We start from the raw sequence: 24,307 nt of genomic DNA, 5'->3' as shown, positions 1-24,307 counted from the left end.
ATATTGTGAGCCCATTCACCAAAACGTCAAGGTAATCTCAGATCGAATGGGTAACTACACTGACTGGTGTGAACACTTACTTGTGGTATCTGAGCTGACTGCCTAATGTGAACACTTACCTATGGCTAATAACAGGATAAAGCCTACTTATATAGGAGGCTCAGAACCAACTGTGTTGAGATGTAATTAAAACCTGGAGAAGGGCGGGACGTTCAAGTCAGAAAATAGTATATAGTAAATAGATCAACTGACTGAACAATATATATATATGTATATAAATAATTTGTAACCAAAAAAATTCAAATACAAAAATAGATCAATGGTTACATTAGTCTGTGCTAAAAACTAAGGAAAATGTGAAATATGTGAAATAGCAAATCTTGTGCTAAAAATCTCATGTGTTTGTTCATAAAGTTCATAAGCCAGTATGCTATTTCCTATTTCACATATTTCACATTTTCCTTAGTTTTTAGCACAGACTAATGTAACCATTGATCTATTTTTGTATTTGAATTTTTTTGGTTACAAATTATTTATATACATATATATATATTGTTCAGTCAGTTGATCTATTTACTATATACTATTTTCTGACTTGAACGTCCCGCCCTTCTCCAGGTTTTAATTACATCTCAACACAGTTGGTTCTGAGCCTCCTATATAAGTAGGCTTTATCCTGTTATTAGCCATAGGTAAGTGTTCACATTAGGCAGTCAGCTCAGATACCACAAGTAAGTGTTCACACCAGTCAGTGTAGTTACCCATTCGATCTGAGATTACCTTGACGTTTTGGTGAATGGGCTCACAATATTTGCAAATCTTGTGCTAAAAATCTCATGTGTTTGTTCATAAAGTTCATAAGCCAGTATGCTATTTCCTATTTCACATATTTCACATTTTCCTTAGTTTTTAGCACAGACTAATGTAACCATTGATCTATTTTTGCCTTTAAATATATACACCGTTCTTAGGTCTTTTATATGACTTTTGGCTCATGGGCATAATAAGGGCTGTCTGACGGCCATGGTCAGTGGTGAGCCAAGGGCACCAGGTACATTTGTCCGATGTCTCATCAGCCATGTTTTGAAAGCAAACAAGACAAATGGCCGCGATAAAAAAAATAAATAAATAATTCTTCAAAAGTGTTACCAATGATATAAAACATACAGATTACTTGTAGAAAGTCCTTCGCAGACTCTAGTTAAGCAATAAAACATTTATGGATCTGGATTCTCATGCTTCATGTCAAAGGCTGCAAAACTGCAGAAATTTAGGCTGTGTGCACACGTTGCGTTTTTTTTCAGGGCAGTCATAAAACCTGAAGGACTAAAGTCCATGAGAATCCTGACGTCTCGTGCACACGTTGCTTATTTGGGACTAGCAGAATTTAATCTGCAGGATGTCAATTCTTTCAGCGTTTTTGCTGCAGATTTCACCTAGACTAATGAGTGGGGAAAAATGTGCACAAAAAATGCCGCGAAAAAAATCGCATATTTGCTGCTGCCTTTTTTTCTGCCAATAGATGAATTAATGGTGAAGAAATTTCTGCAGCAAATACTTAAAGGGAGCACTTTCTGCCACAGCTCCAGGCATGGGAGTCTTCAAGATTTTCTATGAAAATAGCATCGTATACTAATCCATTACACAGGATTCTCAGCAGAGAGTGCACACAACATATGCTATACATTCTGTACAGGCAAACAACCAAAGATAGATAATACACGTAAGAATCTCCAAAAAGCAAAAAAATCACGGCACCTGTAAAGCTCTACACGTGCGGAAAACTAACAGTGCAGAATTTACCATTTTTCACGCAGAATTATTATTTTTACTTTATCAAGCATTAACATTTCCTGTTCAGAATTAAACGAACAATAATGTTAAGCTTTAAATTGTCCTTAAAAGTAATTTTGAGCACCAGATGGGACTCACACAAGATTATACATAAGAAGAAGAGCAAAAGACCAAAGCAAAATTTAGGAATGGAGTCGTCCTCCAGATGCTGGTTCATGACACCAATCCCCTTCTAACAAAACATTTTCCAAGCACCTCATTCAGAAGGTCTTGTAGTCAAAAATAAAAAGTGACATTTTAAATGGCCAACCTATAGTTTCACGTCGGACATTTAACGGCCGCGGTCTTACACTATAAATGCAGCCCAAATCCTATTAAGGACTATAAATTGTCATCTCACCATCCAATATCTGTCTGGATGTGGTGGTTAGATCAGAAGAGCATAATTTTGTCTCCCACCTATCAGACATCTTTTTTGGGACTGGTCTCAGTCGGCTCTGGAAGCGCTGTCTGCCTTGTCCTATAGCCTTTAGTTGGCTGCAGCGGTCAGATGACTAGAAGAGAGCGCCATTGGTCGTTTCTCTGATGATGTGCCCTTGTAGTGACCTGACTACTGCCACTTCTAGAGCGAGCCGGCAGAGACCTCCATAACGACCAGAGCTGGATCCGCAGGGGAGTATGCCTCCGTTTATTATTTTGAATCAATCCAGGAATTTAAAAAAAATAAATTATTGTTGGACAACCCCTTCAAATGTGTATACCAGACCAGATGGAGATTTTCAGGAATAAACATTTCAAATTTCAATTTATTGAACTAATCACAAAGAAATTAGATCCTCAGCGGCTCCGAACGTCTTTGCTAGACATAAGGGTTTACAGACATAAACGTCAAGATTCAGATGCCAGGATGATTTTTTAGATTTCTAAATACCAAGTATGAATACCTGAAAAATATGGGAGACGTGGCGCACTGTGCCTATATATAAACATATTTGGTGCACATTGCCAGGTGTAATTACAGTAAAGGCAAGGTCCCATTCAAACGCATCAGCTAAAAATACACAACGCAAGCAAAAGGCTACACTCCAATCTGAAAGTGAAATAGTGCAAGAAATTGTGCATGAAAAAAGTTCATTGGGTGGGAAAAAAACATAACAATGATAAAAATTAAAAATGCAAAGAAATTTAAAATGTCCCAAAATTTGTTTACGGGTAAATTTGACCGATTTAGCTGACGGATTTGATTAGGTCTGAAAAGGTCTTGACTAGAGATGGGCGAACCCATGGATGTTCAGGTTCCTCTGGTTTGGCCAAACTTTATTAAAAAATATGGTTGTTTCAGGTCCCAGAATGGCACCCGAACCCAGACCCCCTTTAAGTGAATGGGTGGCCCGAACATCGGATGGTTTCCACTCTGTCATCTGTGTGACAGCGTGGGAAACAACGGCTCTGACCAGCGGTAACCTTACTGAAGTCACCGCCTGCCACAGCCATTGGGAATCTTCGATAGATAGATAGATAGACAACTTCAATAGGTTACAAGGGGTTTGTGGATAGTCTCCGCGCTGCCAACAGGCTTTAAAACACATATCCCAGTGTAACAAAACAATTGGTTTATTTCCACGCGTTTTGAAGTACAAATCTACTTCTTCAGGAAAACCACATGTCGATTGACAGTCGTTGTATTTCTTCTATTTTCTTACTATTGCACCAGTTGTCTCCTTCTCACCCAGCGTCTTACTTATGGGTTTGTAACCCATTTCAGCTTTGTGCAGGTCTATGATCTTGTCCCTGACATCCTTATAAAGCTCTTTGGTCTTGCCCATGTTTTAGAGGTTAGAGTCTGACTGATTGAGTCTATTGACAGGAGTCTTTTATAAAAGGTGACTATGTAAGACAGCTGTCTTTAATGCAGGAAACGAGTTGGTTAGGAGCGTCTAACTGGTTTGTAGGAGCCGGTATCAAAATACTTATTTCTCACTGCAAAATGCAAATAAATTTAAATACAGTGTGATTTTCTGGATTTTATTTTTGATATTCTCTCATTATTAAAATTAACGTACCCTTAAAATTATACTTTGTTCATGTCTTTGACAGTGGGCAAACTGACAAAATCAGCAAGGGATCAAATAATTATTTCCTTCACTGTATGTATTTAGCTAATAAAGAAATAAAAAAAATAAAAAAAATGGCGTGAGGTCCCCCAACATTTTTAAATAACCAGCTGTGGGAAAACGGACAGCTCGGCACTGGTGTTGTTAGTCTGGGTAGGGGCAATAAACATGAAGCTTCCAATGCTATTATATCAGCTCACAGCTGTCTGCATAGCCTTTACTGATTATGAAAAAAATATAAATATGTGTGATGCCCCCTAATTTTAATAACCAGCACCAGCTGAGCATACAGCTGCATGCTGATATTAATAGGCTGGGAAGGGGCCATGGATATTGACCCCTTCTCACACGAACAACACCAGGCCTCAACCGCCCCAGAAATGGAGCATGGATTAGATGTGCCAATTCTGGTGCTTAGCCTTGGCTCTTCCCACTTGCCCTGATGCGATGGGTAATGGTTTTGGGGTTGATGTCAGCTGTAATGAAGCCCAGGGGTTAGTAATGAGGAGGCATCTATAAGACACCCCCATTGCTAGCCCTGGAGTCAAAAGTCCATTACATTGTACAAAATACTACTTTGACCATCTTTCCGTCCCACGACGATCCCCAACTTTGCTACATCCAGATGCAGTGCTGAGCAGTGACATAAGTAATGTGACCGCTCAGCACGACAGCCGGAGCACACCGAACACACAGCAGCATGTGAATCTGGCTGCTGAGATGGGCGAGGGCCTAGGACAGATAAATAATCCATTTAAACACCTTTCTGGCACTCAAAAGAAGGCAGCAAAATGGCAGTCAGCTGGACACCATATTGCTGAATTTGTGCTAAAACAAAATGTCAAAAATTTCAGACTCGACAAAATAAAAGGTTTTGGTGTATCTTCTGTAGCTTAGGTGTCTTGTTGTATGGTTTGCTGTGCTGTTCACCGGAGACTGCAATATTGTGCAATATCTTAGAGTTAAAAGGGTTTACACTAGTATGATATTGAAGACTATCCTAGGAGTTCATGCAGATGACTATTTATGGTCCGATGTCCAAAACAAGGGATTGCTTTCGGACCAATGTTATTCTATGGGGCCATGCATATGTCCGATTTTTTATTCTGACAGTGTCGGAGAAAAAAAAAAATGCATCCGATATTTGGATCGCACTCGGCCATGCAAGTCAATGAGTCCGTAGAAAATATCGGACTGCACTCGGACGACATCCAAATGTGGTATGATTTTCACAGACTGACAAAAAAAAAAAAAAAAAAAAAAAAAAGGAGGGTTTTTCCCCCTCATCTTCTCCATCCAAGAAAATCGGACCACACCATGATCATAGTGTGATTAGCATAATCGGTCAGATTCTCTCAGATGAAAGAAAATATGGTGGTGTGGCCCTAATCTTATGGAGAGGTATCTGTACAAAGATCTCAAGAGTGGAACTGGACAGTCTATGGATAGGTAGAGAAAACAGACTATAGAAATGGTGGAAAGGATGTAAAGAGGAAATGAGTGCAGCATAGAAGCTGTACTGATATGTTAGATAATGAAGACATACCTGGTTACACACAAACAATATCCAGCCTGAATTACTAGGAGGGGCACTCCTACAGAAGAAAAAGAAAACTGATCATTTTCTGTGTAGATCACTATTCCACTCAAAAATATGCCCTACTATATAGTCATATTTGCTAACCAAACTTGCCAATTCAAATGAATGGGTTAATGGAAAACTGGATAGCATCCATGTTTTATCCGTTTACTGACTGTTCTTTTTACCAATCAATTGCTAGAGGATTGAGAAACCTTCATCATACAAGAAAAACGGATGACAAACAGTTGGGGGATACACGTAGGCCCAACGGCAATGGCATATGAGAAATACGGGTTGTTTTTAATACAGATGTGTAAGGAAGGCCTTAAAAAGAAACGTTTGATAATAAGTTCTGCTGCGCAGTATGTGAGGAGCAGGAACTATGGCCACTTGTCCCCTATTCAATATAGAATGTGTATAGTTTGTCAAGAAAAAAAAAAAAATGTATGTATGTATACACACACACACACACACACAATAGCTCAGGTAGTCCCTGCCTAGAGATGTCTCCGTGGGAGAGATAACCGCACAAGAGTGGAATCAATAGTCCGGAACTGGGAACATGAACAATAGCCTATAATTACTTTTTGGAATTTTACAGAAATTTGCAGTGTCACAGTGGACATTGGTCATGGGGGTAGTTTAGCATTACAGCCAAGTTAATTACCATGTTAAACAGTTTAATTAACATGCTGTAAGCTAGTACACAGCCCCACCTAGCCAACCATGGAAGCAGATAAAGGCCTGAAAGTGATGCCCATGGCAATTTAAATGACCACAACATCTTTAAAAAAAAAAAAAAAAAGTTTTTAGGAAGTCAATAAGTAATGGATTAAATAAAAATGCACATTTGGAGTAAGCTTCAGTCCTCAGTGTGGCCACAAACATGAATTAACTTGCAGGATCGTGGAACTACAGATAAACCCACTATTTATTAAGAGGATGTACAGATCCCTAAATGATTTGCCTGGCCACAAACATGTTAAAGAGGAGCTTTCACCAAACTTTTAATGATGAATCAGACGCACACTGTAATAGTGGCTGCAGAGCAAATAAAAAGTGTTTTTATTTTTATTTTGTCTCTCCATTGGTTGCGGAGATGTTAGCAATCAAAGTATTTGGAACCTGGATGGAGGAGGATGACCATGCAAGCATTACCACAGGAGTGACACAATATTGGGAAGGATTCCTTTTAATCTTCGTGGATCATCAGCAACAAATCCGGAAGCAAATCTGCCTCAAAATCCTCACAATTTGCTAGAGATTTACTGTTGTGGGATTTCCTGTGGCTTTCTCGCTATTTGTTGTGGAAATCCTGTACAGGTGTTGCCCGGCAAGGGGCTTAAGTGTGCAATCACTCTATATGGCTGCAGACTTGTGAATCATCACAGCGGGCACAATGCGCGCTGTCAGGATTTTCTGCTGCAGGCGGTCATGTGACCACAAGCATGCCATTTGCATACTTCCAGCCACATTCCGACTAGACATGTCCAGCCTCGTTCAATAAACGTTCATTGAGTGACGCCGTGCACGTCTAGTCGGCATGTGACATGTATGCAAATTGGATACTTGCCGGCGCTCCTGGCATCGGAGAATCCTCACAGTGTGCACTATGAGGATTCACAAGTCTGAAGTCTCATAGGATGACTGTGTACTTGAACCCCAAGCCTGGACAACCCCTGTAACCATGTCTTGCATTGGATTGTTCCACTCATTCATATAGTCTACATAAATGTGACACAAATAGTGAATACTGGGAAACGTAACTCCTTTCAGGCAGGGAGAAAAAAAGTGGCATCGACATGATAACCAGAAGTGCAACACTTTCAATAGGCTGTCCTTGTTATCGACCATTTTAGCTTCACAGCGATCCCATGAACTGCCGCTCACTATACACTGCCGTTTCTATAAGGTTCATGTGTATGTCAAATACTTCACATTCTATCATGTTCCTGAAAATTCTGCTTACAGAGTCGCAAAACTTTATTTTTTTTTACCAACCAACTTGATCACTTTCTGGTGAAAAGATATTGCAATACCCCAAATATATTCAGCTGTGAAGAAATTTATGATTTCCCGTACAAACGAAAATAGAAAGATGCGTACAGACAACATATTGCAAAACTAAGCAGGATGCCATTTTTTTCAGAATTTGGCTGTTAGTTTACATTTCCATGAGGTGTCTTTACTTACTTGCCATGGAGGTTACGTTTCACACTGCATCAAGAGTTCCCTAATTTCTGGAGTTAGGTGATTGGTCGCCTTGGCGGCTTCTGTAATAGCTTTACGGTAGACACCTTTTTTCTTTCGGTTGAACCTCAGTTTGAAAAATTCAGAGAAAGAAGAAACTTTTGAAACAGATAAACTAGAGGTTGTTGGAGAACCAAACCAAGAGACAGTAGCCTCTTGCCAAGACGGATCACCGTTTTCTTTTTGGTTCACATTAATACTTAGAATACGTGCAGGCCACCATGGAAATCCATGAACTTTCCCCCATACGATATCTCCTACTGAGATAGTTTTTCCTTCTACAGTGATACAATTCAAAACACTTTTAGAATGCAGTCTAACCGTAAGCGGTGGCACAGTTTTCTGTTCATCTTTAGACGAGGACACCGAAATATCACCAGGAAGAATATCACAAAAATCCATCTGGTTTAACTCCAAGCAAGAAGATTTTGACTCATCCAAGCTGTCATTACTGCACAATGACACGCTAGAAGAATCGGCTTTCCTTTTGCGAAAATTGCCAAGTAAATTTAAGTTAGCTCCTTCTTGGTTAAGCGGAAACCCTTTAAAATCCTCATCTTCCCCTGAGCTTCCCAATGAGACATCATGATAACTTCTTTCTGCAGTGTCGTCCATATAAAAAGCAGAAGACTCTGTCTCTGGTTCCCTGCTACTTTGAAGAACATTTATCTCATCAATTAGCTCAGATTTATAGATTGAAACACTCTGTCCATCACTAATCCTCTGGGGCTTTAGTCTAATTTTGGGTGGGGGGACATCTACATTGGAATGCAAAGGCTTAGTTAACTTTAACTTTGGAATGGAAGCCACCTGACTATGCGTTGATCTGTCCATCAAGCGTTTAGGAGTTTGACAAATGTCTACATCCTTCGACATTTCATGGTCCCCGCTTCCATTTTCTTGAGCTTTATTTGGACAGAAAGGCTCGATGGAACCGTGTACACGCGAAGGAATCTTTACTACTTCCCCTTTACCTTGCGGTGTACTATATGAGATCTTAATGACTGGACTCCTATGCACCAAATCTTTAATGGGACTCTTAGGTACTAAGTCTCTAGAGGCACTATTTTCCTCCCGTCTCTCCTTTCCAGTCTTCTTCTCTTCAGGATCTGACTCAACCCTCAGGCGTTCTTTATCCTCATTATGAAGCCTCCTACTACTTCTAGAGTTTTGCTTATCTTTAGGAGCCCCCTCCGTATTTAAAGTGTTTTTGCATTTCTCGCACAGGACCTGCCTAGGACGTAGCCTAATTGTACTCATTATGAGCCGACCAGGGTCTCTGTTTCTTGACATTCGTCTTTTTGTCCTTTTAATATTTCGAGGTGGAGGCTGAGGAACCCACTGATTGTATGAGTGCCTCAACCATAGAGGAGGGGGAAAAGGAGCACCTTCAAAGTAAGGAGGATAAGGTGGCGCTGTCCCAGGAGGTGGAAGGAGTGGAGGAACTTGATCAGTGTTACTTGTTACAGGGAGACCAGTGTCATAATTGGGTGTCTCACATACAGGATGTATAAAATTGGCATCTCCAAGAATACTGTTATAGGAACTATTGCACGGTGGGTCTTCATTTTTTGGAACTGAAGCTGGTGGCACACAAAACAATCCAGACCTGGAGGGACAAACAAACAAAAGTGTGATCTATGCAGCCAGTGAAATTCAGATTTTTTTATATTATTATTTTACACATGGTACTTTAATATATCCTTGATCAAAATGACACATGGATGTGATATTTAAATAAGAACATGTTGCATAAAGCACGATCATCCAGAATACTAGGGCTTGTTTATAGCTACACTTTCTGGGATTCTAAGGCTGTGTGCCCACGTTGCGGATTAGGCTTAGGAATTTTTGTGCGGATTCTGCATCTCTCGGCAGAAAACACAGGTGCGGATTTGACGCGTTTTTTGTGCAGATTTTCTGCGGATTTACTGCGTTTTTTTTATCCCTGCGGAATTCTATAATGGAATGGGTACAAAAACGCTGCAGATCCGCAAAAAAGAAGAAGTTTTAATCCGCAGCGTTTCTGCACGGAATTTTCCGCACCATGAGCACAGCTTTTATTTTTTCCCTACTGATTTACATAGCAAAAAACGCTGCGGATCCGCAGGAAATCCGCAATGTGTGCACATACCCCAATTCATATACAGCAAGTTGACCATGCAATTTTTTTTTTTTTTTTCCAGAGAAACCGATGTATTTCTTAATGTGTAAACGAGCAGTTAGGATCTATGGGCTGGACATAGATCTCAATTCGATTTTGAGACTATTTTAAATGAAAGGAGCCATTACCAGTGTGAGACATGAGGACCAGGAGAGCGGACTGTCAGCCATTACATGTCTCACACTAGTAATGGCCCCTTTCATTAAAGGGGACTCATCTTGACAGTGAAAAGGGCAGTCACTTTCTCTTACCTGGCACCTTGCCACTGCAGGGCCTTTTTTGACTTACGGGCAGGATTAGTTTTTTCATACTTCCCAAATCTTTATATTAACTACCCTGATGAATCCCCACCATTGGGGAAGAAACGTGTAGGGAGTATTTAGCCCCATATCATTGGAGGTATCACTATAAGGTCCACTTGGGGCCTGTCCTTGTTAGGACAGGAGCAATACTGGGGCACGACAGGGAGTCTAGGAAATCATTACATACCGCTTAGGTCTCTCTCCCCATATATAGCCTCCTTTTTCTTAGTGTGTGTGGATCCATTTCTCGGCGAGGTACTTCCGGAAGGAGGCCGGGATCTTTTGTCCGTTAACAGTGGTGAGACCAAACCATTTTTTAATGAGCACTGGTTTGCACGAGCACTTTATTTGGTTTGTTTGTGATATTTGTCCTTTTAATAATTGATTAAAGGTTATGTTTTAATATTTGGGGTCCCCTCCAAGCTATATTTGTTAGTTAACCCCTTTCATTAAAATAATCTCTGGAGGCAGATTCTCAGGGAGATCTATGTCCAGCCCATACTGCTACGGATCTGCAACACAGGACTAATGTAGAAGGGGGAAAATTGACCCTGCACTATGACTAGGCTGAAACCCTACGATGGAGTGGGCGACCCATTCCTTGCGAATAGACCCACTGATGATCCTAGGTTAATCTCAAGCGAAGACCTATAGATAAGGGGAAGGGGTTCCCTAAAAGAACTAAAGGACTGGGTCCAAAAACAGGTCACCTCCTAGTAGAAAACAAAGAGAAGGCTGCAGAAACCAATAGAAAACAGAAACTAAGGCTAGCAGAACCAGCGGTTCCAGCACTGCACAAATAACACACACAGAAGACAAAGCAAAGCACCAAGCTAGAGCTCAAGCAGACTAAGGCTATGTGCACACGTTGCGGATTTTGCTGCGGATCCGCAGCAGTTTTCCATGCGGTGTACAGTACAATGTTAACCAATGGAAAACAAAAACCGCAGTGCACATGCTGCGGAAAATTCCGCGCGGAAACGCTGCGGAAAAAAAGAAGTAGCATGTCACTTCTTTCTGCGGATTCCGCAGCGGTTTTCAACCTGCACCAATAGGAAAGTGCAGTTGAAAACCCGCAGAGGAATCCGCAGAAGAAACCGCGTGAAAATCCGCAGAGAAAACCGCAGTGGTTTTGCACTACGGATTTTCCAAATCCGCTGCGGAAAAATCCGCAGCAAAATCCGCAACGTGTGCACATACCCTAAGGCTATGTGCACACGTCAGGATTTTGTCAGGATTTTTCATCAGGTTTTGTAGCCAAAACCAGGAGTGGGTGATAAATGCAGAAGTGGTGCATATGTTTCTATTATACTTTTCCTCCAATTGTTCCACTCCTGGTTTTGGCTACAAATCCTGAGGAAAAATCCTGACAAAATCCTGACGTGTGCACATAGCCTAAGGCCATGTGCACACGTTCAGGATTTCTTGCAGAAATTTCCTAAGAAAACCGGAAATTTTCTGCAAGAAATCCGCATTTTTTTTTTTGCGTTTTTTTCCCCATTTTTTTTGCGTTTTTTTAGCATTCTGCAAGCGTAATTAGCTTGCAGAATGCTAAAGTTTTCCAAGCGATCTGTAGCATCGCTTGGAAAACTGACTGACAGGTTGGTCACACTTGTCAAACATACTGTTTGACAAGTGTGACCAACTTTTTACTATAGATGCAGCTTATGCAGCATCTATAGTAAAAGATAGAATGTTTAAAAATAATAAAAAAAATAAAAAAAATGGTTATACTGACCCAGACATCTCATCAGCGGCGTCCGTTCCTCTTCCTATAGCTGCTGTGCGCGCAGGACCTTCCATGACGTCGTGGTCACGTGGGCGGTCACATGACCGCTCACGACCAATCACAAGACAGTGACGTCATCACAGGTCCTTCACCGCACAGCAGCTATAGGAACCGAAGCGGCAGCATGCAGCGGTGAGGCGGGAAGACATCGAGGGTGAGTATAGGACTATTTTTTATTTTAATTCTTTTATTTTTTCCCAATTATATGGTGCCCAGTCTGTGGAGGAGAGTCTCCTCTTCTCCACCCTGGGTACCAACCGCACATAATCTGCTTACTTCCCGCATGGTGTGCACAGCCCCGTGCGGGAAGTAAGCAGATCAATGGACTCCTAGGTGTGCGGAATCCCCGCAATTCCGCATTTTGAATGAACATGTTGCTTTTTTTTGCACGATACGATTTTTTCGCGGAAAAAATCGCAACATTTGCACAAGAAATGCGGAATACATTGTGAATAATGGGAGGCATATGTTAGCGGTTTTTTCGCGTTTTTATCACGTTTTTATAGCGAAAAAAACGCGAAAAATCCTGAACGTGTGCACATGGCCTAACACTGTTGTCCAGCAAGGAATGGGAGGCAGGTGCTGGTTAATAAAGAGTGAAACAAACACCTGACCCAATACAAACCCAGCACCAGAGGAAAAAGACCAACAGCCAGGAGTCCACAAGAAAATGGGGGATAGTCACAAAATAAACAGATTCTAAACACATAGATCTTAACAGCTCATTTACATATAAGAAAAACGTTGATTTCTCTGGAATAAACCTGATTGCAGATATCAAGGTATCATTTTATTATTATTATTATAGCTTCCTATGACCTGCATGCAAATATAGACAGCTCAGGAGGGTCAATGCTACTGACAGATTCCCTTTAATGTATTCTTCGTTTTTAAGTCTCCATAGCGGACTTCAACCTTTAGATTGTTTGATTGCTTGTTCAATTTACTGTATTGCGGTATATAGCAAAAATCCCAAGAGAACCAGCATAGAAGGTCCCAGGCTACTATGGCAGCCCATCAGCACTCACGATACTGGGGGCGAATGGGTGTGTGAACGGACGCCCAGGCAATATTGCTGCGCTTAAGGAGTTGTCCAGGACTGGGGGGCATGTCTGCAGTTATTTTACATGACTGTAGACTTGTGAATTCTCACAGCGTGCGTGCTGTCAGAATTCACTGGTACCGGCAGCGACTAGACGTGTACGGTCTTGCTCAATGCCATTGATGCTGGAGAATTCTCACAGCGCATGCTGTGAGGACTCAAGTCTGCAGCCACATGGTCAAGCCTGGACAACTCCTTTATACATATTTGTTTAATTTTGTATATAAAAAAAAAAAAAAAGCAGATCACAGACATGTCACAAAACTAAAGTCATTTCAAATGGCAACTTTCTGGCTTGAAGAAACACTAAACGAAATCAAGAATAAAAAATGTGGTAGTCAGTAATGGTTACTTTTTTTTAACCAAACATAGGGTATAAATTATGGAGTCACTCAATTATGAGGGAAAAAATTATGGAATCACCCTGTAAATTTTAATTCCCAAAACTAACACCTGCATCAAATTAGATCTGATTATTAGTCTGCATCTAAAAAGGAGTGATCACACCTTGGAGAGCTGTTGCACCAAGTGGACTGACATGAATCATGGCTCCAACACGAGAGATGTCAAATGAAACAAAGGAGAGGATTATCAAACTCTTAAAAGAGGGTAAATCATCACCCAATGTTGCAAAAGATGTTGGTTGGTCACAGTCAGCTGTGTCTAAAATCTGGACCAAATACAAACAACGTGGGAAGGTTGTTAAAGGCAAACATACTGGTAGACCAAGGAAGACATCAAAGCATCAAGACCGGAAACTTCAAGCAATATGTCTCCAAAACAGGAAATGCACAACAAAACAAATGAGGAACGAATGGGTGGAAACTGGAGTCAACGTCTGTGACCGAACTGTAAGAAACCGCCTAAAGGAAATGGGATTTACATACAGAAAAGGTAAACGAAAGCCATCATTAACACCTAAACAGAAAAAAAATAAGGTTACAATGGGCTAAGGAAAAGCATTCGTGGACTGTGGATGACTGGATGAAAGTCATATTCAGTGATGAATCGCGACTCTGTATTGGTCAAGATGATGATGCTGGAACTTTTGTTTGGTGTCGTTCCAATGAGATTTATAAAGATGACTGCCTGATGAGAACATGCAAATTTCCACAGTCATTGATGATATGGGGCCGCAAGTCAGGTAAAGGCACTGGGGAGATGGCTGTCATTACATCTTCAATAAATGCACAAGTTTATGTTGATATTTTGGACACTTTTCTTATCCCATCAATTGAAAGGATGTTTGGGGATGATGAAATCATTTTTCAAGATGATAATGCATCCTGCCATAGAGCAAAAATTGTGCAAACATTCCTTGAAAAAAAGACACAAGGTCAATGTCATGGCCTGCAAATAGTCCAGATCTCAATCCAATTGAAAATCTTTGGTGGAAGTTGAAGAAAATGGTCCATGACAAGGCTCCAACCAGCAAAGCTGATCTGGCAACAGCAATCAGAGAAAGTTGGAGCCAGACTGATGAAGAGTCCTGTGTGACACTCATTAAGTCCATGCCTCAGAGACTGCAGGCTGTTATAAAAGCCAGAGGTGGTGGAACAAAATACTAGTGATGTTTTGGAGAGTTTTTTTGTGTTTGTTTTTCATGATTACATAATTTTTTCCCTCATAATTGAGTGAGTCCGTAATTTTTCCCCTATGCTTGGTTAAAAAAAAGTAACAAATACTGACTACAACTTTTTTTATTCTTTATTTCTTTTAGTGTTTCTAAAAGCCAGAAAGTTGCCATTTGAAATGACTTTAGTTTGGTGCCATGTCTGTGATCTGCTTTTTTTATACAAAATTAAACAACTGAATGATCATCCTCCAAGGCCGGTGATTCCATAATTTTTGCCAGGGGTTGTACACTGCTGTTGGTAATATGCCAGTGATCTGAGATAGTTCTGGTTGCTGACGTTAGCGACAGATGTCGGCACCTGCGATGTGCGGAGTGGGCTTAACTCGAGCCCGTTCTACAAACCTGCACTCAGAACAGGACATAACAATATGGCCCATGTCGGGAAGGAGTTAATTTCTGGACTTTTCTGGAAAATTATTTTAAAGCTTTTTTTTTTTTTTTTACAAGTCCTACAAATATACAGTACCTACAACATGCTGCACAAAGGAGAAACAAAAAATACAAGAACCCTGACCTCACAGATCAATACTCTTTGTACATGCAATCTTCTATATTTCACTAACTTCCAACACCAGCATTCTTAAATAAAAAAAATAAATCTGCTGATAATATAAAAACACAGCAAAACGCCATGTGTGAATGCAGCCGTACGCCATCTAATGGCCGGCACTGAAGGTAAATGGAGAAAACAGAGGACAGCAGATCATTTGAAGGCAGCCGTCTGCCACCCTTCCCCCACGTCACTCTGCAAGGATTTATTAAAGCTGATTAGACCCAAGGCTCTGCCAGCTGCTTTCTATATCTTCCTCTGTCCTGATCACCTCTATATCAATATTCACTAATGATCCAAACTTTTATGCCTGGAATATATTTAAAAAGAAAAAAAAAAAAGAAAAAAAAAAAAAAAAAAAGGTAGCCTAAACAAAAGTTGGCATTGAAAAACTAAACTAAAGACATCTGACATTCGCCTTCGGTAATTCCTCCATTGTCCCGACGGCTCCTTCATACCCTACATGGCAATGTATTACACACATATCCGAAGTATTATAAATCTGGGAGAAAAAAGCATTTATCTGTGCTTCCTTATATAGCACCGCGCCATGGGGAGGTAATCTTACCAAAAAAAATAGACTGCAAATCGGATTGTCATCCTAACCATACATGACCCACAGTCAGAGGATGATGCACCTTTTCAATCCCCTAAAAAGCACTCACTATCCTTAATAATTATGTCGGAAACCTTTGTACAATCATAATTTCCTTTTTCCATTTTATTAGAAAGTGCAAGGAGTTTATTGATCGCACAAAGGATGGAGGATGGCAGCTGTCACAATCATCAACATGCAAGTGCTAGTGTTTGCACTGGGTATCGCGGGTGCTCAATTGACATGCTCGCGTCCCCGCACCCGCATGTTTCACGTCTTTTAGACAGCCACAAAACATGCGAGGATTGCTTGTGTATGTCATGTTTTGTGGCTAACAACCGCAGAACATGTGGCCACGGTGACTCGAACATGTCTCTCGAGCACCCGCAATATTCGGTGCATACCCAAGCACCCTAGGCAAACACGAGTAAAGAGCATTTGCGCTCATCACTAATTATCTGCATATTTATGGCACCACTATTCCCTCCTCACTCTTCTGTACAGTGGGTGACACAAATCCCTCCATAAAGGCATCATAGGTAGTAGGGGTTATTATAGCGCCATTTATTCCATGGCACTTTACATGTGAGGAGGGGTATACATAATAAAGCCAAGTACAATAATCTTATACGATACAAGTCACAACTGGTACAGGAGGAGAGAGGACCCTGCCCCCGAGGGCTCACAATCTACAAGGGATGGGTGAGGATACAGTAGGTGAGGATAGAGCTGGTCGTGCAGTGGTTTGGTCGATCAGTGGTTACGGCAGGTTGTAGGCTTGTCGGAAGAGGTGGGCCTTCAGGGTCCTTTGAAGGTTTCCATGGTAGGCGAGAGTCTGATATGTTGGGGTTGAGAGTTCCAGAGTAGGGGTGATGCGCGAGAGAAATCTTGTATGCGATTGTGGGAAGAGGAGATAAGAGGGGAGTAGAGAAGGAGATCTTGTGAGGATCGGAGGTTGCGTGCAGGGAAGTACCGGGAGACGAGGTCACAGATGTATGGAGCACACAGGTTGTGGATGGTTTTGTATGTCATGGCTAGGGTTTTGAACTGGAGTCTTTGGGTAATGGGGAGCCAGTGCAGGGATTGACAGAGGGAAGAGGTGGATTAGTCGGGCAGCAAAGCTTAGAAAAGCTTGGAGGGGTTTGAGAGTTAGAAGGGAGGCCACAGAGCAGGAGGTTGCAGTAGTGAAAGCGGGAGATGATGAGGGCATGGACTAGGGTTTTTGAAGATTCTTGGTTTAGGAATGTACGGATCCAGGAAATATTTTTGAGTTGAAATCGGCATGAAGTGTAAAGGGCTTGGATATGTGGTTTGAACGAGAGATCAGTGTCAAGGATTACCCCAAGGCAGCGAGCTTGTGAGACTGGGGAGAGTAAGCAGCAAAGTCCAAACTTTAGCAGGCGCCAGGTTCATGAGCACATTTGACGATTCGTATACAGACCACAATGCCCGAACTGACTGTGAATTTCCCAACCCGAACTCGTGTGTCTGAGGTTGTAAGCTTGAGTTAGGAGACATCAGGCCATGCTTATATATACTCAATGAAATAAGCTTGTGTGAACCCAGCCCAAGCCAGAGATGATAACACAAGTGTAGTCCTCTGGTGGACAGGGTCCATTAATTTATTCGCACTCCCTTTTGTTCCACAGGAACATCCCAAGTTATGCAAAAGGTGTCTGATCCAATCAAACATATGGATTCCAACCGTATTCAGTCCATTTCAAAGGTGGACATGTGAATCTGGTCTACACACATTAGATTGAGATCAGCTACTCCCAGTGAAAGATAAGGCTATGTTCACATGTCAAGTAATTATCCGTTAGAACGGGTCCAGCAGCAATCCTTTGGCAAAAAAAGTTGTATAGACAACTGTTTAGTCCGTTTTTTTTTTGTTTTGTTTTTTAAACTGACTTCTGCTGGATTAATTATTTAGCGAAGACTATGGAAAATGGATCAGTTAATTAATCAGCCATCTGTTTTCTTCCATTTTTAACGGATCCAATAAGGAAAAAATGGATTTTTCACAACTGAAAGAATAACGGATGGCTAATTAACAGATCTGTTTTCCATAGGCTTCAATATATAAAAAAAAAAATGGATCCAGCAGAGTTGAGTTGTTTTTTTAACAATGGACTGTTGTCTGATATGTTCTAATGGATCATACTGGACATGTGAACATAGCATTTGATGTATGGGGGCCTTCTGAATCTCTGACGAGTCAGGTTTTGGACTGACGATCCTTTTGTTCTCCAGGAGATAAGCCACAGTCAGCGGCTGCCTCATGGAGAACACAGGAGAACTTGCCCTAGCCAAGCATTCTTGTGCATGGGTAACAACAGAGAAAGATGTTGCCCAAATGATAAGCTGGAAAGCTATCTATTATGTATAGGGAAGCTTAAGGCTAAAGGCCCCGTCTCACATAGCGAGATCGCTAGCGAGATCGCTGCTGAGTCACAAGTTTTGTGACGCAACAGCGACCTCCATAGCGATCTCGCTATGTGTGACACGTACCAGCGATCAGGCCCCTGCTGCGAGATCGCTGGTCGTGTCGGAATGGCCTGGACCTTTTTTTGGTCGTTGAGGCCCCGCTGACATTGCTGAATCGGTGTGTGTGACACCGATCCAGCGATGTCTTCACTGGTAACCAGGGTAAACATCGGGTTACTAAGCGCAGGGCCGCGCTTAGTAACCCGATGTTTACCCTGGTTACCAAAAAAAACAAACAGTACATACTCGCCTTTCGGTGTCCAGGTCCCTTGCCGTCTGCTTCCTGCTCTCACTGACTGCCGGCCGTACAGCGAGAAGTGAGAGCGCAGCAGTGACGTCACCGCTGCGCTCTGCTCTCAGTGTACGGCGGCTCAGTCAGTCAGAGCAGGAAGCAGACGGCAAGGGACCTGGACACCGAAAGGCGAGTATGTACTGTTTGTTTTTTTTGGTAACCAGGGTAAACATCGGGTTACTAAGCGCGGCCCTGCGCTTAGTAACCCGATGTTTACCCTGGTTACCCGGGTGCTGCAGGGGGACTTCGGCATCGTTGAAGACAGTTTCAACGATGCCGAAGCGTTCCCCTGATCGTTGGTCGCTGGGGAGAGCGGTCTGTGTGACAGCTCCCCAGCGACCACACAGCGACTTACCAACGATCACGGCCAGGTCGTATCGCTGGTCGTGATCGTTGGTAAATCGCTTAGTGAGACGGGGCCTTAAGGGTACTGTCACACAGTGCAATTTTGATCGCTACGACGGTACGATTCGTGACATTCTAGCGATATCGTTACGATATCGCAGTGTCTGACACGCAGCAGCGATCAGGGATCCTGCTGAGAATCGTACGTCGTAGCAGATCGTATGGAACTTTCTTTCGTCGCTTGATCACCCGCTGACATCGCTGGATCGTTGTGTGTGACACCGATCCAGCGATGTGTTCACTTGTAACCAGGGTAAACATCGGGTAAGTAAGCGCAGGGCCGCGCTTAGTAACCCGATGTTTACCCTGGTTACCAGCGTAAACGTAAAAAAAACAAACAGTACATACTTACATTCCGGTGTCTGTCCTCCAGCGTCTCAGCTTCTCTGCAGTGTGAGCGCCGGCCAGCCAGAAAGCGAGCACAGCGGTGACGTCTGACGTCACCGCTGTGCTTTCCGGCCGCTGTGCTTACACAGTGGAGAGAAGCAGAACGCCGGGGGACAGACACCGGAATGTGAGTATGTACTGTTTGTTTTTTTTACGTTTACGCTGGTAACCAGGGTAAACATCGGGTTACTAAGCGCGGCCCTGCGCTTAGTTACCCGATGTTTACCCTGGTTACCGGGGACTTCGGCATCGCTCCAGCGCCGTGATTGCAACGTGTGACCGCAGTCTACGACGCTGGAGCGATAATCATACGATCGCTGCGACGTCACGGATCGTGCCGTCATAGCGATTAAAATGGTACTGTGTGACGGTACCCTAACAGGCAGGTAGTTGCTAACAGAGGTAATTAACTGCCTGTTCTTATCAGCGCCGGCTTAGAACAGTTACTGACCGCTCCTGCCGGCAATTCAGCTGCTCCACGTCAACAGAGCAGCAGTTTCTCTTCCGGTTTGCTCTGTCAACAGGGCGCGACTGCCGACATCATGCTGATAAACAGCTGACTCCCTGCAATTAGGCAGTGGGGAGTCAGTAGTCAATCAGCATGACATCGGCAGTCACGCCCCGTCAACAGAGCAGCGGAGAAGGCACCGAATCGCTGGCAGGAATGGTCTGTGACCACTCTGTGCCGGAAGACATCGGAGCCAGGCACAACAGGCAGATAGTTAGTAACTACCTGCCTGTTTGTTCATGTAATTTAAAAAAGAAAAATGTACATAGCCCTGGATATCCCCTTTGATGGAAGTGTGGTCAGCCTGTCTAAATAGGCTATTAAACGACCAACTTGCATGCAGCACAATTGTTAGTCGTCATTTAAAGGCCACAAGTTGGCCAATCTAAACGCACCATTAGTTTGGCTTTATAAGAAAATTAGCACTATCCTTTTCAAATTCCAAATATTTCCTGAACTTGTAGTAATCCTGCAGTCAGACCACATCAGTCTGGCATATTTCAATTGATATGGTTCCTCCTACGGCTCATGCACACGGGTTGTACTATGGGCTCCATTTTGGTATGTAAGAATATGTTTCCACTAGTGATGAGCGAGTGCACTCGTTGCTCGGGTTTTCCTGAGCACGCGCGGAAAACTGCCGAAAAAACGTGAAAAATCCGCAAGGGGTGCACATAGCCTGTGGATGGGCCTCTACAGTAGCTCCATAGGGCTCCAATTTCATGCAATACATTTTTCTATCTAGAATATCTCCGAACACAGAGTGAGACGGGCCATTATGGCAGCACATGGTGGTTTGACTGCTTTGTGCCAGTGCGCATGAGCCTTTAGGGTAATAACCAGCTGCCTGCAGAGTCACTCCGCAGCTGGAGGTAATAAAAAATGGCTTCAGTATCATCTCCTTAGTCTAGAACCAGTGACTCAGAGATGATAGGAGGTTTCACAAATCATGATCATCTATGAAGAAGGCAAAAAAAGGAAAATGCCTTCTTTGTTAATTATTACACCTTCTCACAATTGTCTTCCAAATCTGGTCCCCTGAAATGGTGGAACCAGAGGACTAAACCTTTATCATCACGACCCCTATAGGTCAAATACTGATTAAAAAAAATAATTTCCAGGACATAATGTAAATTGTTTACAAATACCTATACGGTAAATATTTTTTTATTTCCTTTCTCCCCCCTTCGAGCATTTAAAGGGCCATTACCATCTTATGACGTGCAGCTCGTGATCCCACCCAGCTTGAGAAATGGACCCAATTTTGAGGCGCCGTGGATGGAGAGGAGGTTAGGCATATGTGTCTCTCTCTCTCCATTCACTTCTATGGGAGTTTTGAAAGCGGTGGAGATGGGAACGTTGGCTCTGTTGAACCACTTCAATGTTGAGCTGCAGAAAATGGAGAACTTCTTGATGTATAACTCAAATGGATGCCAGTGTATGGGGGGAAAAAAGTGACGTTTCCCATGTTAAAATGTGCACTGCAAAGTATACATCTGTTTGCACAACGGAGGCTACATGATACCCTTTTGTCTGCCAGGTGGGATATGCTTAATATGTGCGTCTGGGACTTTCCTGATGCCAGGATAAAAGAAAAGTCTGCCATGTGGCAGGGTGTCACACTTCGCCAGTATGGAATCTGTACTGGAAATTTGCTGCAATAGATTAACAGTGAAGAGAATTTTAAATAATCCCATTAATTCGCAGATTTAGGGCACGATGCAGATTTAAGTCTACGGGATGTCCTGGTCCTGTGTGTCCACAATGTGCCGCGTATTTTTACCGCCGAATGTAAAAGGTGAAAACCTCATGTAAGGGCTAATTCACACAACTCTATTAGAACACAGATGTAGCTTTTTCTGCTTTACATTTTTAGGGCAAAAAAAAATAAAAAAAAATTATTTTTACAGTATGAAGGATTCTAACATTCACATGTTGCATTTTTAGGAGCAGGAAATAGAAAAAAATCCAGCTCAACGAGGTGGTGAAAAAGCAAAGTCTTGGTACTTTATTCACTTCATATCAAAAAATAGAGGATAAAACAACAGCACAATATAATTAAAAACACTATCTACGCGTTTCTGGTGACATAGCACCCTTAGTCATGAAGTCATTTTTAGGAGCACCATGTAAATTCTCAGTTTTGTTCCTATTAAGATCAATGAAGATGAACAGTAAAAACCGCATGTAAAACATACATTTCAGTGTAGAACTGCCACAGGATTTTTCTGATCGCGTTTTTCAGCAAATAAAAAATACCTGTAACATAATGCTGCATGAGAACTTTCCCTAAAGCCATGCTGAAACCTTGCGTTTTTTGTATGCGTTTTTTTCTGCAGGCAAAACCTGCACTCTTGGCAGTAAAGACGCAACGTCAAAAAAGCAGGTTTTGCGGAGTATATGCGGATTTTTTTGTGGATTTTTACTGTTTTTGTCAGGATACATTTGTTTCCTATGAACCCTGATAAAGTTTAGTGCAAAATAAAATAACGTGATTCAACTTCATCAAGTTCTGGCACCAAAAACGGCGCAAAACCCGATACCTGCGTTTTTTGCACTGCCCATCGCTTTCAACGGGTGAAAAAACGCTATAAAAATGCTGAAAGTAGTGCAAAAACCAAGCTCTTTGACAAAACAGTCAGGAAAAAATAAGCCGTGTGCATGAGATTTCTGAAATCTCCGACTTTGCTGGTACTGTAAAACGCAGCTGAAAATCTGCATTAAAAAAATGCTGCAAAAACGCAACGTGTGAACATAGCCTAATGCGGTTTTATTTTTATGGCTGCATATTCCAGCTGGATCTCCGCTGCAGATTGACAATTGCTGACTCGTAGATGGGGGGGAATTGCGGCCATAATTCAGATGATAAAATACGGTGACTACACAGTGGTGTGAATTAGCCTTTACACAGGCGGATTTGAGGCTGAGAATTTCCCATAGGAGACAACACAAATATTCGGTTGTTTTCATGTTTGTTACAATTGAACATGTTGCAAAATTGCGGCTAATGTTGTAATATTAAAGGAAACTTGTGTGTGAGGTCGGAGGGGATCGACCTTCCAATATCGAAGCACTTCTCTATCTGGAGGAAATCGTTTGCCCCTCAAATCAGCGACATCTCGAGTCGGTAAGTCCTTGACGCGTCCTTTCTACCCCACTTATTGGGAAAGCTGGATGGCAACCACTACGGCGGGTACTACAACTCCCAGCGGAGTGGCCACCCAGCTTTTCTTACCTCCCAAAAGAAAGAAAACTGTGACATGTGAGAGGGGCGATGTATCACTGCAGAAGGAGCGACCCCGGGGACCTGGTGACTGACAACCCTTGCTGGGGCTGGGATGGCAGCCATATTGGTGGTCACCCATCTTTCCAAGAAACAGAAAGAGCCATGAAACTAACAAGGACTGATGGCAAGTTAATATTAGAGGAGAACCCAAAACTTCAGGTGTTCTGGGGGTGTGAGGGGAGTAATGGGGGTGACAGACACGTCTGGAAGCTGGCAGGGCTCCCCCAGCAGCAGAGGAGCGGGGTGTACTCACTTCTTGCTGCAGTCCAGCAGGACGCCGGTGTAGCGCCGCTCCCCGAGGCTCAGAGTCACCACCAGAGTGTCATCCACTACCTGCTCCAGCAGGACCGGTACCAGGGAGCCGACCCGCAGCTCCTGCCCGTCCTCGGCCTCCATGCTCGCTCCGGCTTCCGGCTGCCAGCTCCGGCCCTCCCTCCCCCGCTCCCTACAGCCGAGGGCCTACAGTGTGCACAGCGCCCCCTGCTCCCTTCCGTCTGACCTCCGGCTGCACAGCACCGCGGCCGCCTCCGCCCCCTGCTCCGTCGCTGCTCTGGGATCGTGATGACGACACAACCGGGCTCCCACGCCCCCTCCACTCATCCTGCCGGGCTGCCTTCCCACTGGCTTTTGTGACGTCACGCCGGAGAGCAGGCTTTGTGACGTCACAGCGGGGAATCCTCTGTTATATGATACAGTGTTACATCAGTCATTACTCTTTACTGAGAGGATTCTAGTAACCAACAGCAGAGAGATCAGTTCCCTGATGTCTGTAAAGTCAGGACACAATGTTCTTCTATCATCTATTATCTATATCTATCTATTATCTATCTATTATATATCTATCAATTATCTATTATCTGTCTATTACCTATCAATTATCTATCTATCTATCTATCTATGTATCTATCCATCAATTATCTATTATCTATCTATTATCCATCTATCAATCTAGTATCTATCAATTATCTATTATCTATCTATCTATTATTATTATTATTATTATTATTTATTTATATAGCACCATTGATTCCATGGTGCTGTACATGAGAAGGGGTTACATACAA

The 24,307-nt window shown here is 42.6% G+C and overlaps 1 protein-coding gene across 2 annotated transcripts in view; it reads right to left on the bottom strand.

Annotated features, from left to right (window-relative positions):
* Positions 1 to 23,850, bottom strand: part of PWWP2B (PWWP domain containing 2B) — a 48,430-nt gene extending 24,580 nt beyond the window's left edge. Inside the window, exons 1-3 of one of the 2 annotated variants that reach the window (XR_013214455.1) lie at positions 23,497 to 23,850; positions 7,684 to 9,349; positions 5,455 to 5,503 (exon numbers count right to left, since the gene is read on the bottom strand). Coding sequence is in view for 1 of the 2 variants with exons in the window: in XM_077258446.1 (XP_077114561.1) it covers positions 7,696 to 9,349; positions 23,497 to 23,639 (1,797 nt within the window). In the remaining variant the exon portion in view is untranslated. The remainder of the gene's footprint in view (positions 1 to 5,454; positions 5,504 to 7,683; positions 9,350 to 23,496) is intronic. The other variant, XM_077258446.1, reaches the window with a different exon arrangement.
* Between the last annotated feature and the right edge of the window lie 457 nt (positions 23,851 to 24,307).

Source organism: Ranitomeya variabilis, chromosome 4, assembly GCF_051348905.1.
Source record: "Ranitomeya variabilis isolate aRanVar5 chromosome 4, aRanVar5.hap1, whole genome shotgun sequence".
In the NCBI taxonomy this organism is placed as follows: Eukaryota; Metazoa; Chordata; class Amphibia; order Anura; family Dendrobatidae; genus Ranitomeya; species Ranitomeya variabilis.
Note: the sequence above shows the minus strand (reverse complement) of the source record. Positions and strands in the feature narration are given on the sequence as shown.